At 31.6% G+C, this 20,875-nt stretch overlaps 1 protein-coding gene across 2 annotated transcripts in view; it reads right to left on the bottom strand.

Moving 5' to 3' along the window:
* LOC147078306 (acyl-CoA Delta-9 desaturase-like) overlaps positions 1-20,875 on the bottom strand; it is a 108,155-nt gene that overhangs the window by 12,857 nt on the left and 74,423 nt on the right. Inside the window, exon 1 of one of the 2 annotated variants that reach the window (XM_085958417.1) lies at positions 6,231-6,404. The exons of the other annotated variant lie outside the window; for it this stretch is intronic. Within the exon in view, the coding sequence (XP_085814543.1) occupies positions 6,231-6,289 (59 nt within the window). The 5' untranslated portion in view covers positions 6,290-6,404. Of the gene's footprint in view, positions 1-6,230; positions 6,405-20,875 lie in introns of those variants that run through there. 2 annotated transcript variants of the gene reach the window in all.

The following is a 20,875-nucleotide window of genomic DNA, read 5'->3' as shown; positions in this document are numbered from 1 at the left end:
TGTTCTATGGTATGCGATGTAATAGAGATTGATAAACACACTGAAATATAGGCAATAGGATCGACGAAATAGTTAAGTACGTCGGAAGTACCCCGTAACACACTGCACCTATAGGAATGGAAACGGCTTGAAGAGGCATTTATCCAGAAGTGTATTGAAAAAATTGGGTAATTATTACCATAAAATAGATCGTTAATAGCGTCGTAAAAGAAAGTTGACATGATGATAAACGAAATCTCCATAATAATGGTCGCGTTTTTACGACGAAATTACTACCCAATACGGATAACAGATAAGAGGCCTATAAATTTAATAATTCCGAACTAAGTAGATGGATTCTTTTAATATTATGAAAGGAATTTTTATAGTATCTATAATGCCATAGACGAGGTCGTATATCGGAGATCGGAAAATTTCAAAATGATTAGAAATTCTTCCGTACTTATTTTGATATATTTAAAAAAATCAATAAGGGAGTATCTTAATGAAAAATACACTAAAATACAATGTTAAGCATTATTTTTTATAAAAAAATTAGGTACCTACACACCTCTCGGTAGGTAATCACGTATAGAGACCTTGCAACTTGCATTCAATAAACCTACTTACAGAGAAAGTTTATTATGATCATGTAAATCAGTGTTTCCGTGGAGGCAATAGGGGCGCGAAGAAAGCAGAAGAAAAATTTTAAAAAGCATTTCACGTGTTGCGAAATATACAGTTAAATTCGTATTGATTAAGTACTATATTTTCTAAATAAACATGATTACAAATCCGTTAACTAAAAAGGAAATCCGCTGCAAATAATTACTAATGCTGCCGACAATAATAGAGCATAATAAAATAAAACATTAATAAATTCTCATTAGTTATCTTAATTTTGTGTGTTTAATGCGACTGTTCTATGATTAATTATATTAAACAGCATAAGTGCATCTATTCTATACACAAGACTGCTATTGGCCACTATCGGCGGCTATCGGGTGTAGTTTTTCGTATTTTTGTGTTGAAGTATTATCATTTTACCACGTTTTTATTAGCTCGTATTCTTGTTTGTCCGGTACTAATTTTTTCTTGTGTGTCCAGTACATTTTTTTTCTTGTTTGTCCAAGATTTGTATTGGACGATTGAAGATTTTTAACTAACTTCCCGACTAGCTAGACATTTGAAACTTTTAGAATATATCAGAACACGGACGACAATGCATTTTTTTAATACTTTTAACCATTTTTAAGCAAAATTGAATTCGTTTTCATATAATTAATTCTGTTTTGTATGGAAAGTTATTATTGTTGGTTGCTAAGGGGGTCCTAGCAACTAAATTATTAACAATATGAAATGTCAAAATGACATTTCAGTATTCTATATTTATTCAGTATTTCTATCAAGTACAATAAAAAGTTTTTATTAATACATAGAATTGTCAAGTTTATATGATTCAACAGAAAATTTAAAAACGTGGTATATAAAAAGTTCTTTTTATCTTGTAATAATTTACAATCAGTTAGTTGTATTTGTTACAATGTTTTAACAGCAGTTCTCTTGACTGTGCTAACTTTTAGAGCGAGATATCACAGTTTTGACTGTTTAAACGGCTAACTTATTGTAACAACTGTAATACCTCAATACAAAAATATGATACACTACTTTCGATAACCGTCGATAGCAGTCTTGACATTACAATGTCTTGAAATGACATTAATATGGACGAATCATCTGGAAAAGAAAATGACACTTACTTTATTGTCGGGTCTGCCGAATGGCATAATCTGTTCTAACGCCATTACAATAAAGGTGATATTGCTATAAATTCCTGATGCTTTTTGTTGGGTCTGCTGAATGGTTCGGTTCGAACAGTTTCGCTCAAACGAACATTGGTACTAGAAACACTGTTCTAACGCCGTTACAATAAAGGTCATATTGCTATAAATTCCCGATGCGTGATATCGCATAATGGAAATTGCGTGACGTCTACCTATACATGCGAATGCGCGAATTTACTTGCTAGCTACTGTATTGAGTACGTCGTCCATTAATAATGTCATTGTGTGTATAGAATAGATGCGCATGACATGTTATTTCCAACGTCATCTTTCTTTACTATTTCCCGTTGGCAGAAATATAGATACGTACATACATACAATATAATTTCTTCTAGTTCCCCACCCACTTCAGCAACGTTTTGGTGATAAAAGCAAAATAATTGATACAGATTATTACCCAACATTAAACAGATCGATTTACAGATGAATATTTAAATTAATTCCAGTGAAATTACAGCACTCAATTGGTGTACGTGTAAATTGTTAGGAATTAAAAGGCCCGTTAGTAAAAAATCAATACCTACTTCGTTAGGTTACCTACGAATGAGTAATTAATTAATTTTATGGTTAATTAAAAATATGAGCGTCGAGGAAAACGATAGAAACGCAAGCAGCGAAAAATAGTATAACACTAATAAACGTACTAAACCAGTAACCTTGAAATTACTGATAAAATTATAACAATACACGAAATAAATACCAGAAACATTGCTTTATGGTTTTGTTTTACAGACATTCATTTATCGATTTATAGAAGTTTGTTATTTACCTAATCGTAATGTCTGTTTTATGCAATTGCAATTTATTATACTTAAGACGGTACTTCAATGAAACGGCAAATAATTTTCAACTATAGGTGCGACGAAATTTCGGACTGGCTGGCAATCGGAGAGCGAAAGTCGAGCTTGTGAACACGTCAATTTTGTTTTGTCATGGCGACGGGGAAATTAATTCTGAAATCCTGTAAAGATGACTAAAAAACGTTACCCATTTACTTGAAAAAGAAAACATGTCAATGAATATATTATTATTATTAATAGAACAATAAACATAACATTAAATGGACGCATGTTGACTTTTTATGACAAATTATGTTTTGTTCTGCACGCGACATTTACACAATCTTCGCGTCGCGTAGTCACGATCGTTTTAGACCGTGCCCCAGCTGAAGTATAGCCTTAATGTATTTTACCTCACTATATTTTAACTATTTTTTTTTTTTACTGTTTTCTACGAATATTATAATAATTATATTTGACTTGGTTTATATGCCTGTATATCTGTCACTATATCTATAACGCGTAAGATCTCTTTATCTGAAGGTTCTAAATCATGCAAATCTGAATGCGAAAGAGTTTGCGCCTTTGTTGCGCGATCGCATGAATAGAACACACACGTTCCATCTCTCTCATGCGCGCTGCACGTATATGACTTTCACTCACACGTGTATTAACCACGTACTAACAAAAGACTCGGCCTGTCAAAAGTATGCACAGCTAACAATAAACTTTCTCTGACACGTACGTGTAAATTTGCATGCGAAATTTTTTGCGTCTTTGTTGCGCGATCGCATACATATAACACCCACGTTGCACCCCTCTCCCACTATTCTTGACCAATACCAATGAAACTCACGTAAAATACACCGGCTTTAACGAAATATATACCAACCAATCTATATTGGTATTAAAATCAACGCGTTCATTAGCTATGCATATTGTTACTCTATATTACTGTGCTTATGATACGAGGGTGGGTCAATAAGTCCTTAGAAAAGCCGACAAGTGGCGCGACTAGTACTGTAAGCGGTTTGTTTTCATGCAGCGGCACTACCGATTCAGTATGCTGCGAAGTTTCAATCAGATTGGTCGGGTTGTTGTGTGTTTTTCGTACATTTAAAAAAAAATTTGCTTGTGGAAAATGGAAAAATGGAAAATGGAGAAAATTGAGTTTAGAGCTGTTATTAAACATTTTAATATAAAAGGGTTAACAGCAAAGGAAATAAAAAATGAGTTGGATTTAGTTCACGGCATATCTGCTCCTTCACTTGCAACTATTTATAACTGGTTAAATGAATTTAAACGTGGTCGTACATCAACAAAGGATGAACCACGCCGCTCAGGACGTCCTGTAGAGGTGACTACACCAGAAATGATCAATAAAATCCACGATATGGTGTTAAGTGACCGAAGATTAAAGTTGAGTGAGATAATTGAGGTTACAGGGATCTCAAAAGGTAGCGTCATTTCTATTTTACATGACAAATTGGGCATGAAAAATATTTCTGCAAGATGGGTGCCGAATTTGCTCACAGTCGACAATAAACGCAATAGGGTGGTGGCCTCTAAAGCCCTGTTGTCGCTCATGCAACGCAATCCGGATAAATTTTTTCGTCGCTTTGTGGCTGTAGATGAAACATGGATACACCACTATACTCCCGAGACGAAAGAACAGTCAAAGCAGTGGATTGCGAAGACAAACCATGTCCAAAGAAGGCAAAAACCGTAAAATCAGCTGGTAAGGTTATGGCTACTGTATTTTGGGATGCACGTGAAATTATTTTCGTTGACTATTTGGAAAAAGGAAAAACAATAACAGGGGATTATTATGCATCTTTATTGGACCAGCTAAAAAACGAAATTGAAGAAAAATGGCCTCATTTAAACAGGAAAAAAATCCTCTTTCATCAGAACAATGCCCGTGTTCACACATGTTTACGATCAATGGCTAAAATTGAAGAATTGAAGTTCGAATTGGTCGACCACCCACCGTATTCGCCAGATTTAGCCCCCAGTGACTTTTTCCTTTTCCCAAACTTAAAAAAATGGCTAAGTGGACAAGGTTTTTTTGCAAATGAAGAAGTCATCGATCGGACAAATGCTTATTTTGAGGACCTTCCGAAAACTTATGTTTCTGACGGTTTAAAAAAAATTGAGAAACGTCTGACCAAGTGTATTGAGCTCCAAGGAGATTATGTTGAGAAATAAAAAAAAAATACAAAAATAAAAACTGTTTTAATGCTTTTTTCTAAGGAATTATTGACCCACCCTCGTATTATAAAAAAATAGTATTATTTTTAGATATGTTGACAGGTGGCACTATTACCAATTTTTTTTTTCTAGTGACAACTATTGTGCCTTTTAAATGTAAAACTATGAGAGCTATGTAAATTTTAATATAAGGTACGTCGGTTTAAACAAAATTTATTTAATATAATTAAGCATTATTTAATAGAAAATGGTATATTGGTATATCAACAAAGCTTTAAGTAACATCCAATACTTAAAACATGTTTTATCGATTACTTATTATACAATAGTAAATAATATATATCTTAACAAAAACTTCTTTAAAACATTTTACAGAATTATTATAAAAAAGGTAAAATAACTATTTTAAGATACTTAATTGTTTATTGTTGAATAAATATTTGGTGTTGATAAACACATTTATTCAATTTCCACCAAACCAAGCGTAAATAAATATTGTTTAAGACATTCGCAATAAAAAAATGTTGATAATTTAAATTTATTATACTGCTGAGACTTGAACGCTTTGGGCCTTAGAATGAACATGTTTTTAGTTGTTTTATTTATAGTTTTAATATCTTTATGAATAGAAGAAATTATATTGATGGGTCAAGATTTCGAATTGCTAAACTGTAGGTATTTGGCGACATCACATGGAGCACAGGTAAACCATAACCAATCTGAGTAAATCGATTTAATAGTTAAATATGCGATTATAAATTCTAAAACTGATTTCAAGATTATGTAAATGTCTGATTTTCAAATGATAAATTATTACTAATCCAATACAAAACATCTCTAGGTAGGTTACCCATTTATTTATACTTATTAATGTTTGAAAAGTTAAACCATTGCTATGAAAATAAAAACAACAGTTTATATAGGAATACTAATTATGCTTATTTATAACTTTTCGTACAAAGATTATATGATTTAATCCATTTTCATGCATGTAAATGCAGGTGTGTAAAAACTGTTAAGAGCTAATTATTTTTTCTTATACCTATGTCAATATTTGTACGCCTTTAATTCTAAGATTAAGATTGAATGTAATGTATATAATATCTATATTTATATATAAACAAATAATAAACTACGTATTTAATTGAAACACAATAATTCGTTAAAGTTTAAACTATATATAAATAAATATATATAGTACCTGCCTACGTGACTAGTCAGTTTTTTTCTTAAAATAAAAATATAGATGTGTGTTAGAAAGAGTGTTTAAATTGATTTACTAATATATTATGGACATTAGCATAAATCGTTGCTCAATATTGCCCTAATTGAGATAGGCACGGGTCATCGGAGGGTCGTGAAAATCCGCCGGTTGTAAACACACAGAAATGAGATGAGGTTTCGATGTCAAACTCACCAGATAACGTTGACATATCCATTCATCCGACGCAGGATATCGCGTAGGGAAGAACGCATCAAATGCACACAATTTTATTTTCCGCTTAAATTTCACAGGGGACGTCGGAAAAATCGCGAAAACACACCGCCGGGGTACGTCGACGGTTGCGAGGCGGCTACTGAAATGAAAACCGGCGTGATTCTAGAACTTGCTGCGGGGTGGCGAGAGAGACAACGTTGTACGGGCGTCGACGGTGACGCGACAAATAACGCGTGAATTTACGAACACGATAATGTTATTAATTCGTGAGAAAACCGCTGCATACACTATTTATGAGGGGTGAAATTTGACACACATACTAATCCATTAATTGATTTAATGAAAAATATATAAGAAAAAAATATTATTTCGTAGATACATATTATTTTCTCGCAAGACTCAGAAGACCTCCAAAACAGAATGCAGGAACTGGCTGAAGTAAGCAACAAAGTAGGATTAAAAATGAATGTAACAAAGACGTAAGTCATGTTCAACTGCTTTGCGGGTAAAAAAGAGATCCTCGCCAATGGCACTCAGCTCGAACAGGTGAAAAACTACATCTATCTAGGATAACACGTATCTGTAGATGTATGTATATTTTATGAAATTTTTCGCAGAGTATAGCTAGGCTGGAGTGCTTTTGGCCGCCGGAATAATGTCTTCAAAAGTGACCTTCCACTATGCCTAAAGCGCAAAGTGTTCAACCAGTGTGTACTTCCCATAACCACATATGCATGTGAAACATGGACCCTAAGTAAAATAGAGATCCAGAAACTTAGAGTAGCACAACGTGGTATGGAAAGGTGCATGCTGGGCATAACGCGAAAAGACAAAAAAAGGAATGAGTGGATAAGGAAGCAGACAAGGGTTTGCGATGTAATAGAGTTCATTAAAAGCCTCAAATGGAGATCGGCTGGACACATAGCTCGAAGAAGAGACAATCGTTGGACAAATTTAGTCATCCAGTGGTATCCAAGAGGTACATAACGTCCGCAAGGTAGACCTAGAGGCCACTGGATCGATGAAATGATAAAGTTCTGCGGAAGTACGTGGCAGCGCAGAAAGGCGAAATCCGGGTCGCAAAAAACGACTCAAATGGAATAATATAAAACTTAAATCCATTAGAATTTAAATTCAAGTACCTTCGGTCGATAGTATTAATATTAAAATATTTTTTTATTTGTTAGATAGTTGAGTAAAATTGAAGCAGGCAAGAGTGGAAATGGCGACCACTCTTCGCAATATTCACGAACCTAAGGAATTCTCGAATATAGCTTCCAACCTTCACGAATTGGAGAGCAATAAGAAACAAAATATTGCAAAATTGGTTAATATTTTTTTTTAGTAGAATGGATGATGTTATACAACAGTGTGATAGGTGGTTAATTTGAGTTATCGATGTCAGGAAATTTCCACGAGTCACATTAAACGGGAGTGAATTTAGGCTTTTATTGAACCCACTTGAATGACGATAATGGAACTTTTTTTATAAACCAAATTGTATCGTTGAGGAAATTTATGAAGTACACAAAAGTTGAGCTACGCGAAAGGATTATTTATATAACTATTTTTTTTATTCAAACGAATAATTCATAAGATTTAAGAATGTAACATTCTTTTTATGGAACATACATAATTTGAAAACTCTTCTAAAAAATATAAACACCCAGCAGGATTCGAACGAAGAAAAATAGTTAATTAAATTATTAGCAAGTTCAAGTAAGTTACGACAAAAAAATCTTGGAATGATCCGTGACGTCGGTTATCAGCGTTGGACTATCACGCCGTGGGTCCCAGGTTCGAATCCTGGGTCTGGCAAATACACATATTGTTTTTCAATTTGTGTGTGAGTCAGGGTATGGACCTAATAGGTTGAGCAAGTGGCTGACATCCATTTCTCGTAAAAACAAAATCTGTTAATACAAACCTCTACTCTGTGGAGGCCCTATTAGGATCGGACATGGTCGGAAAAATTTAACACCTACCTTGATTTAAAATACAAAAGCCGATTGCCAATAGTAACGCAATTTAGAAAGCGCTTTAGAGAGTATTTTAATAACCAATGGTTAAAATTCGTAATTAGATAAGATTTTCATAGCATAGTGGTCAATGCACGTGGGCGCGAATTAGGCGGCCACAGACGGACAGTTTTCGTAAGAGGTTGAACATGCCAGTTAATACGTAATGGCGGCCATACAGTTATCTTTGGTAGATAATCTGCTGCGCCCATAGACGGACACTTTTCGACCTGTCAGATGTGTGGCATGTTCAAACTGCCAGCGACCCCCCACTCCCGTGTTTTTGTAAAACTGTTGGAATTTCAACTAGCCGAAAGTTCTCGAGTGACATTAGATGTCGGTAACGTAAAGTAGAATATACCGCGCGATACAACTACGGCTGGTGTTGCTTGTTATAAAATACAAATTCATTTATTATTAAAAATATAATAATATTATGTACGCGGAGATCGCAAATATTATATTTTATTTATTTTTACGAGAGTAAAACAAAGTTATAGTTATTTATGTAAACATATTATTTTATACAATATAATATAAATGTTAAAATTTTAGAGAGCATTATAAATATTAAGTTATTGTGAAAATATAGACTAATAACTCAGTACTCAAATTTTATTTATTGTATGTAGTGAATATTACAAATTATTAATTTAAGACGTTCACAACATAAATTAATATACCTAATTGTGAATGACAATGTCGCTAAATCTAAATAAAATTTAAGTATATATTTTAATAATATCATAGTAATTAATTATTATACTGATGATCGATGTAAATATAATTTTGTGGCATGTTTAAATTTATTGTATATAAAATCAATACCTTTATAAATATTACCGTTTTCTTACTAAATTAATACTGTCCATTAAAGGGAATAATTTATTCAAAAGAAAAGATTATATTTTATATTATCCACTAGCGAAATCATGATTTATTTTACCAACGTCATAGGTGTGTATTTTATGTCAATTTGTTTCTAATAAAAACAATTATAACCATAATAAATTCAAAGTAAAATTATTCGTGTATCATCGTTCAAGTATACCTTACCTAAAACTAATTGAAACAATACTCCTGTGTAATATCTCCGCGAACTTAACCTCCATAGTTTTTGACACTTGCTCTGCCACAGACAATAACTGTACGTATATGGGCACGTCTGTTGACAGTTCGACAGATTTAAATGGGGTAGTTAAACTGATCTGTGGTGTGGCCACTAACGCACAGTTATTGAACAGTTATTGTCTGTGCCATGTTCAACCTGTTACGAGAACTGTCCGTCTGTGGCCGCCTATTCCGAGAGACGCAGGTTCAAATCCTACCGGGTGTCTGGGGATTTTTTCTATTGGTTATATATTTTTCAGAAGTGTTATTATGTATGCTTTATTAATTATATTATTAATGTACATATTTGACAATTTAATAATATAATAAAAAATGTAAGCGTTCAGCGTAAAACTCCCTAAAATGTAAAATCTGAAAATTGACAATACATATACTTATATAGGTCAAGTTAGAGCACAGATTATATTATGTCCAGTTTTGTGTATTTTGAGAAAATCAAAGTTTAAGTATTTGAAAATAGAAGGCGAAATGGACATTCATACTACTTGAATGAGACATTATCGTTTCAGGACTCGGGTACCCTGTACTTGGACGTATAATTTAAGTGATAATTTTGTATATGTATAATAATTAAATTTCGGTTAACTCTGGACATGCAATATCTATGCAGTAACTCATTGATAAGCAGATATCCATCTGTTTGTTGTAATTGTTCATACATCAAAGGTGGGATGGAGTGCTTTTGGCCGCTTGAATATCATGGAAATGGGCCACCAGTAAAATTATGTTTCTAGAAGAGAATAGGAGAATTATGTGTATTTTACTATTAATCAATAAAACAGAATAAACAAAAAAATATAATACTTTTATTAATTTGATAGTGAAAAACTGATGGAGACTAAACCGAACATAGGTGGAGATGTGAGGAAACCGAGGTTATATTTAGGCTGTAGAAGCAACATATTTTTGAAAAGGGTTCATTCACACTAATATATATAGTACATACCTGTGCATTATTGTATAAAACGAGTAGGTAGTGTAGGTACCTACCTCTCATAAAATTAATATTCAATTTGCTCCATTCAGAGCCGTTAAATGTTTCAGATACAAACAAATTTGTTTTTCCTGTTCCATTCTATTCTGGAGCGATTGAAATATGTGTCTATCTATATTATCATAACATTTTTATTTAGAGTTTTTCATCTCATATAATCGAATATAGCCCACGTATCACGTACGTGTTTAGGCCATGTGATATTTACATAAGCATAATGTACTCGCATCGAAAGAGACTCCGTAATCGACGAAAACGTTATCAGGTTACATATATATATAGTTATATATATATTATATGTATACAAATATAAGCAGCTAAACCTACATTGGCAAGATAATACCTCTTTAGATTAGACTCACTAGGCTAGAAGAAAGTAAGGCACTACGTTTAAAAAATACGACGATTATAAAAATTGGCAGATGGGAAGCGGATGTCAGTAAAAATGTAATCATTTGTACATATTTAAACAATCATTAAAACACATGCAAACCTGAGAAAAATTTACTCATTGAATGAATAGTTACGATTATGACAGAACAAAAAAATATAATTATCAAATCATCGTAAATATGTAACGATGAAACTTAAGCTCAAATAATATTGGCAGATTCTCAGGCCAACCGTCTGCCACCATCGTCTCCGATCGTGAAAAGTCACTTTTGAATCATTCCATGGAGTCGTGAGCGAATTAGAACAATTCCTAGTTTTTGAGCACGATCACGTCGAATATTACCGAGAACGTACGAAAATATCCGAATTAAAATTGAGCTTCCATGAGTGCCCAGGTGAGCATATCCTGTCTTGCATTTGACATAACAACACAAATTTGACGTTTACATGATGAAGGCCTTTATTTATTATTTTAACCAACGACATTAATATGGACGAAGCATCTGGAAAAAAATGACACTCACTTTTTTGTCGGGTCTGCCGAATGGCATAATCTGTTCTAACGCCATTACAATAAAGGTGATATTGCTATAAATTCCTCATGCTTTTTGTCGGGTCTGCCGAATGGTTCGGTTCGAACGAGTTCGCTCAAATGAACATTGACACTAGAAACACTATTCTAACGCCATTACAATAAAGGTGATATTGCTGTAAATTCCCGATGCGTGATATCGCATAATGGAAATTGCGTGACGTCTACCTATACATGTGCGAATGTCGCTATGCGCGAATTTACTTGCTAGCTACTGTATTGAGTGCGTTGTCCATTAATAATGTCATTGATTTTAACAGACAATAATAATACAAAACAAAAAAGGATACTCTAGTAAAATAATACAATCAGCAACTCGTTACTAGACTTGTCTAAATTTCCTTTGTTGAATTACTTATAATTGTTCACACTAACAACTGAGCGTATTTTACAAACCAATTCAATCAAGCGACAACACGATTGAGTTGGTAGCCGAATCGTTCCGTGTAATTGCTGTTTAAAGTCGACAATTTCTCACGACGATCGTTGGATCTAGTTGGGTCTGCAGATATATTCTAATTTGTCAACAAGAGATTTGATTTAATCTAAAAGTAAGACGACAGATTATCTTTTTAACTAGATTTTGTTTCGTTTATTTGATGTAGTGATATTATGCAATAAGTATGTTGCCACAGGTGTTTTTCGGGGATATATATACAGCATCCATTGGTTGCACCAATCATTGCACTTAGATCAATGACATATATTGCAGGACACTAAACTAAATGTTATACTGAGCGAACAAAGGAAAGTCTTTTACAATCTTTCACTGAAAATTTAGTTAGTCAGTGGGGCGAACGAATTATTGTAAAATGGGGAGGAGGCATTTAGGGAGATTTCTGTCAAATTGATATATAAAAAAGTCTACCGAAGCGTATTTAGAATTTCGGCACAACGATACATAATTCAAATCTATTTCGGGAACCGAATTATGTAAATTGTAAACAATCTTTATATTCAGTTCAAATGTTTTTATTTTTATTAAAATCGACAAAAGGTCAAAATTAGAGAATAAAAGGTACATATTAACATAATTTAAAATTCATAGTATTCGGTCTGAGTTTTCGAATAGAATCGAATTAGCAAATAATGTTGACTGTTGACAAAATATACAAATTTTTAGACCACAGGATTCCAACCCATGTGTGGTCACAAGACGTTCTCTAAAGCAGGCATGACATGTCCAACTTCAAGTAGGCTGTGATCTACTATTCAGTATAAAAACTGGCGCTGATCTACTATTGGGTAAGGACACTGAGACCTTACTGGTCTGTCACCATTACAAACATTATTAATACTTAATTTCTCATTTTTCGTGTAAAAGATACGTTCTAATCTTATGTTGGGGACTCATTGTCCTCACTGTCAAAGTATTCTCCAACTGCGTGACGGTAAGGGTAAACTACGCCTCAGTTTAAAGCACGGCGATTCACATCTTCTCTTTATCTCACTCCCGCGGCAGGCCGTGAGTGTACGAATAAGGATCAAGTGATACGAGGAAGTCAGTCGGGTTTTGTCACGGTTAATATTATGAAAACTACGTATACGTCAAGTCGATCAACGAAATAAAAAGAAGAATGGTTAAAATCCCAATGAAATCATATCATATTAATTCAAACTCAATTCCTATGGACCTAAAGGGCCTAAGATGCGATTGACCAAAATCAATCTCGCAATCAATGCGTTGAACGTGCCTGCTCTAAAGGTTCGCTATAATGTGTAATAAAAAAATGCGAGATTAAAATTAATTTTAATTGATTTCTCGATGGTTGAATCAGTTTTTTAAATAAAAATCTTCTTCATGTGAAAACGTAATATTTGCATTAAATTAATTTGTGTAAAATTTATTTGTAGATGTGTATTTTTATATGGCACTTGGAAAATCGACACAAACAGTTTTAGTATACGTATAATTAATAAAAATGCAGACAATACAATTTAAAAAAAAAACACAGTTAATTACCAAGAGACTAGAAAAGGTGAATTGTTTGACAATAAACAAACAGAAAATAGTAAAAAAAAAATGTAATATTTACTAATTTAAAAATCGACGAAAATCCATTGCGAAAAAGTGTATCGTTTGACGGCAAACAGGGACAAGTAAAGTTTATAAAAAATGTGATGATTGATCATAATAATATGTAAATATGGACAACACATTGATTGAAAATGTTGTGATTGATAATCTACAAATAAAATTTTATTTAATGTGTTTTCTTACTACTATTTACAAATAGCAAATAATTGAATTAGAATGAAGAAATAACCGCAGAAGTCTCAACATACTATAACGAGGTACACTGCCTTCATCAAATGAATAAATAGTCTAAAATCACATTTTTTGACAATGGAGTGAAGTTTCAGAACTTATTTTTCTACTAAATTTATAGACACTTACAAAAATATTATTACTTAACACTTTTTCGCGATTTTTTTTTAAACAACTGATCACAATTAAATGTAGGTACTATATTATGCTGTTTTATTTAATTTAATACATTTTTATTCCATCAATGTATTTTTTTATATTTCTCAAACCTATAAGCATTTTGGATTTGATTGTCACAAAACTTTAGAGACACATTTTGAATCAATTACCTAATACGGAGTCGCAATTGCTTATTTTCAGTTGTTCATTTTTTTATGCAGATCAAAATTTTATACTGAATCTATAAATAATTTGTTTTAAATACTTATAAGTTATTTTTGTGCACAATATTTATTTACATGTATACTTATATCACAGCACTTTCAAACGCGGCATTGACCGATGGAGGTCGGATAATTAATAACAACGAACTCAACACGGTATAATCTTCTTGTAACGAAACTGCTAGATCAAGAATGTAGATAAAAGTACGCCAATATGCACATCGATTAACTGTAGAATATATTATACTATATCTATGCCAAATCGTTGAAACATTTAAAGTCTGTGATATATTGGTACTTTAGTATTGCCAGTATTACAATAATATAATATGTTATTCCATGTATGATTAATAACAATAAATGTATTATATTATATTAGCTGTAAAAAAGGTTCATGGGAAATTAATTGCGCGTACTACAATGTTATTTTCCGTGGACGATGAATTTTAAATCAAGGTAAGTATCTTTTTTACAATATTTACTAAATGATTATTGTTTTAAATTGAAAAATTCATTCGTGCAACTTACTTGATTGGCTGTAAACTCTAATTATTAAAATTATAAGTGAAACACATATCCGTATCATTAAACAACTAATTATTGTTTTTTTGTAGTGGTTGCTATTAATTTTATTCAATATCACGGTGAGTACGTAGGTAACGTTTTTTTCAATATGCCAATATGCAATATCTGAGTGTATTTTTTAAGAAACAGTAAATAATAGTATACCTACGTAAAATATGATTTACTGCCTTGATGTCTATAAGTTTAATGGATTAGTTATAATTATTTTCTTTCTAGATTACCCAAAAGCCTTGAAGGATACAGTTATAAACGTCGAGGTAATGTCGAAAGTGAAAACTCATAAAGAAGTTAGCCATCTTGTTTTCGCCTTTATGCAATATCTCGAGAAGTATCAGATTCTTCATATTATTATTCAAGGGTATCAAATTAAAAAAAAAAACACTGATCTACATTATTTAATCATAGTAGGTATAAAATACCAATATTATTAAGTTTTGACATATAATAGCTGTCTCCAAATTTTTTGATTTTAACTACTGTGGCAAGTCGGGAATATCTTTCAGATTTTACTCTGAATACCGCTACCATGGCAACACCGGTCGCGAGCCTGCTCTGGCATCGTCATCTTTGATTACTTTTAGTACTCACATTATTTACCTGTTACAGCCACGTTCACACTCACTGCATCTAGCCATTTTTTAGCACGTGTTTATATTCAAATAAAATAACTTATTTTTTTCTAAAATGTGTATTATGCAAAACCAAACTGTGTACTAGAAATAATTGTTTTTTTCTTAATCAATTTAACACGATACTAGCACTAGCAAACCAAACCATAATAATTCCACGGTGTCAAACATTTCACGTACCTATCTGCAATATTACATTAGTAAAACGTAAATTATTGATACTAATATAATTATCATCACATAATTGAATGTCTATGACCAACTTCACATAATTATATACTTTATTTATAGTTACTGCTTTTAATACTCATTAAATAATTAATTTAGAATCTATAATTAATTTAGTAGGTATGTACGTTTCGATTTATCATTAAAAAAAACTGTGGGTAACATGAAAATGTTTTTTACTTCCTTTCAAGGTTAATTAAAAAAACTGTTTATATAGAACAACGTAGTGCTTCAGTCGGCATATCGTTGGTTTCTCTGGCAAATTGAATAAAAAGAAAATATAGCGGCGCTACTTGGAACTGTCAGAGAAAAATCATATTAACGATAATGTAGAATTATACACGAATGTGAATTCTGAAATGCTAAAAAAATATATATATAATGAAAACCACAATGATTTTCTTCTAGTTTAGCAAACAGAATTTTCCGTATATTTGCGAGGTATATTTTAAATGTTTTCGTAGACTAGTCAAAACGGCCGTTATCTCTACCATAATAATAATAATAATAACAAATTTTCCGAATGTTAATACATCAAGTATATTAATATAACACGACTTCTAGATAACGATTTTTATTATAAAATATATTATTACAGTGGTGACGACTTGTTACTAAATGCTTGAAAAAATATTTTTATTACAAACAGTTAACATAAAATACAAGTTATATTAAATTGTCCTGTAAAGTTCTACTGAACTAAGCCAGATTATTAAAACTTAAATCCATTAGAATTTAAATTCAAATTCCACCAAATAGGTACCTTTGGTTGATAGTATTAATATTCTAATTATTGTCATTCATTATCGATTAAGTCAACGTGTTTCAATATAATGAAATCATTGAACGTCAATTATTTGCAAAATAATGTGCTACAGGTAAGAAAAGCCTGAGACGCCACATTTTTTTATTAAATGTGTGCAATTATTTTCAATACAATTATATCAAATTTTGTATGAACAATCATGGTGCCGTCTAACAGAAAATTATAAAAGCAGTACGTCCAGTACGTACTACCGGCAACTTCGCAGTAAAGTATGGGAAACTAATAATAATACTTCATCAATGATATATGTACCATAAAACCGTAGTATTATTTTGTCCCTCTTAAAATAAATAATTGTGTATTTTAAAATAAACAATTTTGTAAAGTCAATGGATTGTGAAAATTTTTTATATCTTGTTTTTAATACTATAAACATATTTGTCTATAATATTATTATTATTAAGTTCCTATGACTGTCCATATGTACAGTATTATTTTTGGTTATCTATCATATACCACCCTCCAAAGGCACTTTTCACCACTTCATACATTTTCTGAATCTAAATAACATAATAACACAACCCTAAACGTTTTTATTATATAATACATTGTTATACCTAAATTATAATAAACTGTATCGAGAGGGAGCGTTATGTTATAGTATTATTCTGTTCCCTTTCGATGTCCGTTACAATGTTGTTCTCATTACCTATTGCTAGCATATTGTGTATGATTTTGTCGGCATATAAAATCTGGCATTGCCAAACACGTGTACCCTCGAAATATAATATATAGCCGGCTATATTGGGAACAGTACACGTGAATTAAAGGGCGTGGTAATTTTTTTCCGACAGTCAAAATTTTTGTTTTATAATAATCTAAAAAATTAAATTGTAATAATCACGTAAAAAGTGGGTCCTATGTTCTGTCTGCAATTTTCCTCTAGTGACATTTCCTTCTGAGTTACGCTATTCGACCGAAGGCGCATTTTTAACTGTATTTTAAATCGTAAGTTTATTGTTAATCGATGAAAACATGGCGGCTCTCGTGGTGTAGTGCGTAAGGCGTTTGTATTGTCAATATATTGATATGATTTTATCAAGGCCTGTGTGTTTGTGATTGTGAAAAATTACCAACAACCACTATGTACGAAAAATCAAGGACTAGTTATTAATAATTTAAAAAAAATGAAGAAAACACGATAATTAATGGTAAATTGAATTATTTCATGATTTGTATTCTGTGGTTAGAAGTCCTTAGTAGAACATTAACACTGTCTTTTGAAGGTAAAGGTCGAAACATAAGAATTTGGGGTATTTTTGAGAGCTAAGTCTGAACAATTATTCGTCGACGTCATAGGAAATAATATTTATTAGAATGTATGTCATTATTATGGCATATTTATTAAATCATCATATTAAATATATTAAAATCATAAAAGGCTATTATTATAAACGCCATCTAAAATAATAGATTTGAAATTGAGTCTGCAGTTATAACATTTTAAAAATATTATTTTGTCCAATGTACAGTCCTACAAACTTATCTGAAGAACGGTCAAAAATGGAACTACGAACTACCATATGGACGCCATTTTGAAAACGTCATTCGAATGTCAGATTCTATGCAGTTGCGAGTTGGGTAGTTTTCGACTGTGGCTCCCCCATCAATTCTTCAGATAAATTTGTAGGTCCGTACCTATAGTGCCTATATAATGAAATATATTCAAACTTTCAATTGGAGTTTGCAATTTTTTACGTTCTGTATTTGTATTTTATGATGATTTAATTTAATAGTAAATGGAAAATGTAGGAGTCTGCTTTAGGCGGTCAAGGTTCATCCCATCCTGTAGTGCCAGAGAAGAAGTAATAGATTTCATTACACTGTCACTATCAGGGATGTTTATGTCTCATTCACGACGAACAAAGAACTCTTAGATCTTTATAAGGGTTGAATTTACACAAAGAAAAGGGTAAGTAAATTGATATAATTTGTCAAGAGCACGCGTGACCTCTAGCTGTAAATAAGGTCAATACGTCATCGTTGTACCGACACGTGGGTCTAAATAAAAATATAATAGTATGAATTTACGTAGCCGTGAAAATGTTACAATTATTAATTATTCAAATACGATGTTATTTTATCGATATAATGGTTACTTATATAAAAAAAGACAACACATATTAATTATATGATTTGTGACTTAATATTCGACTTAATGCATACTGGGATTAAATATAACAAACAAATGTGTACACCTATGTACAGAAAATGTGACAAAAATACAAACATGTACCAAAAATAGTAATTTTCCATTATGTAATTCGAAGTATGAACGAGGCAAACGTTGCAGTCAGTCACTCCCATAAAATGTAATTATAAGTTTATATTAATATAGAATTTACTTCGTAGAATTACAAATTATAATGTTATAATATTAAATTTAAATTAATCTATATTATTTCCGTTGTAATACTATTATAAAGATGACTAAAATGATATTAATAATAATAATATTATAAGATATTTATAAAGCCCATCTCATTATGGAAAAATACAAATTAACTATAATTATTAAATAAATATTATAAATGCATATCGGCTGCTTAGTCTGCAAACCGGCTAACTCCATTTGGGCAAAAAGGAAGGAGGAAAAACATAATAATTTAACTATCGAGCGAAATTAACCAATTCCAAAAGTACACTTGGAAATTAAAAAAAATTACAAGCAAGCTGCACTATAAATTAATACACTATTTTGGCTTCCCTTTTATATATAAAGAAAATTTATATAAAGAGGGGAGTGATGTTTCATTTATGATATTGGAAATTTGGCACCTACAGTTGGTTGTTTTGTGTGAAGAACGATAGCGCATTTATTTATAGGTTTAGGAGTTTTAAATTTTGTGTGAGCATAGAAGACATGCTTTATAAAAAAAACTGCCATCAAAATCTAATTTTTGGTCAAAAGTGCAGTTAGCTGGTTTGTAGATTAAGCAGTCGATATAGTGAAATACAAGGACCTAAAGTACGTTTGGAAAACCATATTTTGATAATATTTGTTAACCAATATAAAAATATCGGCTATTGAATGTTAGTTACTGAGTTTGCAACTAACTTTCGATTTTAACCAAATATTAATATCGGAAGATGTAAATTTATAAATAATAAAAAAATAACACGACAAAAAATGAGCAAATATATACAAACGACATTCTCTTTGTTGAGATTAAATGAAAATTCGTCTTGGGCCATTAGGTACACCAATAGTTAGTAATCAATAATGTCCCTCTAATTATACCGTACTGTATTTTTTGGAATACGTGTTATACATGTCTACATGTATTTTATTTAAGCAACGATATTATTAGTCGTTATTCAAGCAAGCGTTCAACAGCTGATTTTATATACGTATTAGTACCTACCGCTCGATTTAGTTCCAGATTTGGCCGATAGGCAAACTTATATAGGTCCCAGAATAGATAGACGGTAATAGATGGGTAGTGGTCTAAATAATTTAGTTTTGCAGTATTAATTTTATTAGAATTGATAAGATTGACCGCGTAATACGCGTTTTTACTCAATAATATTACTATTTTAGTTAATAATTTTAGAATTATATTATTAAAAAATTAAATATTTATTTATACAAATAAAAATATAAACGTCGACATGTTCTACATTAGAACAATTATTATTAAAACTCAAGTACGTCACACTATTATTTTGATAATTAATAGCGAATACGCACTTCTGTTAGAATCTGCTATTCACGTTTTTATATTATGTCCACAGGTAACCAATCGATGGCCCGCTTTCAAAAGAACAAAAGTTTTTTTATACCTAAACCTAACCTAACCTAACTTCATAAAAGCATAAAATCGGCAACACGGCTTGACTCGCTCATTAAATTTTCGGAAAAGCAATACAAATTGAGCTGCTACTATCTATTTCAGCTTCAGAGTTGCTAACAGAAAAAAATGCCATCTTAATTAAATAGCAAATAAAATAAATTATGTTATATACTTACCTACATAATAATAATAATCAATTGTGACATGGTTTATTATATTGATAACATTTTTCTCTGCATGTACAAGGCCTTTAGATACCAGATTAATATACGTGTATTCAGGTAGATAATTAAAATCAATATTTTTTAAAATTATACCTGTCACAGTGTAGAGTAGGGAATCCAATCCCGAGCCAAAATTCTGATCCCGGGATTTCGGGATTACAATTTGACAATCCCGGGATCCCGGGACTAGTCCCGGGATTGGCATTTTTTTCCATTGTTAATATTAAATGTTTATATTTACAAATAACATTGATAAAATCGGTCAAAAATAAATCTAGTATAATTTATACTATTTAAGACATTTATTGTTAATATTGTATATGTTCATTCTTGGAAATACACAAGTTTAATGGAGTAAATAATATTGTAATATAAATAATAATGTGAATTTAATACGAGATTGCTGTTTCTGATAGTAAAGACATAATGAATGGATTAGCGAGATTTAAAATAGTAAAGCAAATAATCATGGCGTACTAATGGCCTTTCCGCATCATAAATCTAATTTTTCGACCATGTCCGATCCTAATAGGATCATATGGGCCTACACAGAGTAGA

This window comes from Rhyacophila brunnea, unplaced genomic scaffold (assembly GCF_057557595.1).
Source record: "Rhyacophila brunnea isolate RB1 unplaced genomic scaffold, BYU_Rbru_1.0 scaffold_11, whole genome shotgun sequence".
Lineage (NCBI taxonomy): Eukaryota > Metazoa > Arthropoda > Insecta > Trichoptera > Rhyacophilidae > Rhyacophila > Rhyacophila brunnea.
The sequence above is the reverse complement of the archived record's forward strand: the minus strand, read 5'-3'. Positions and strand labels throughout refer to the sequence as shown.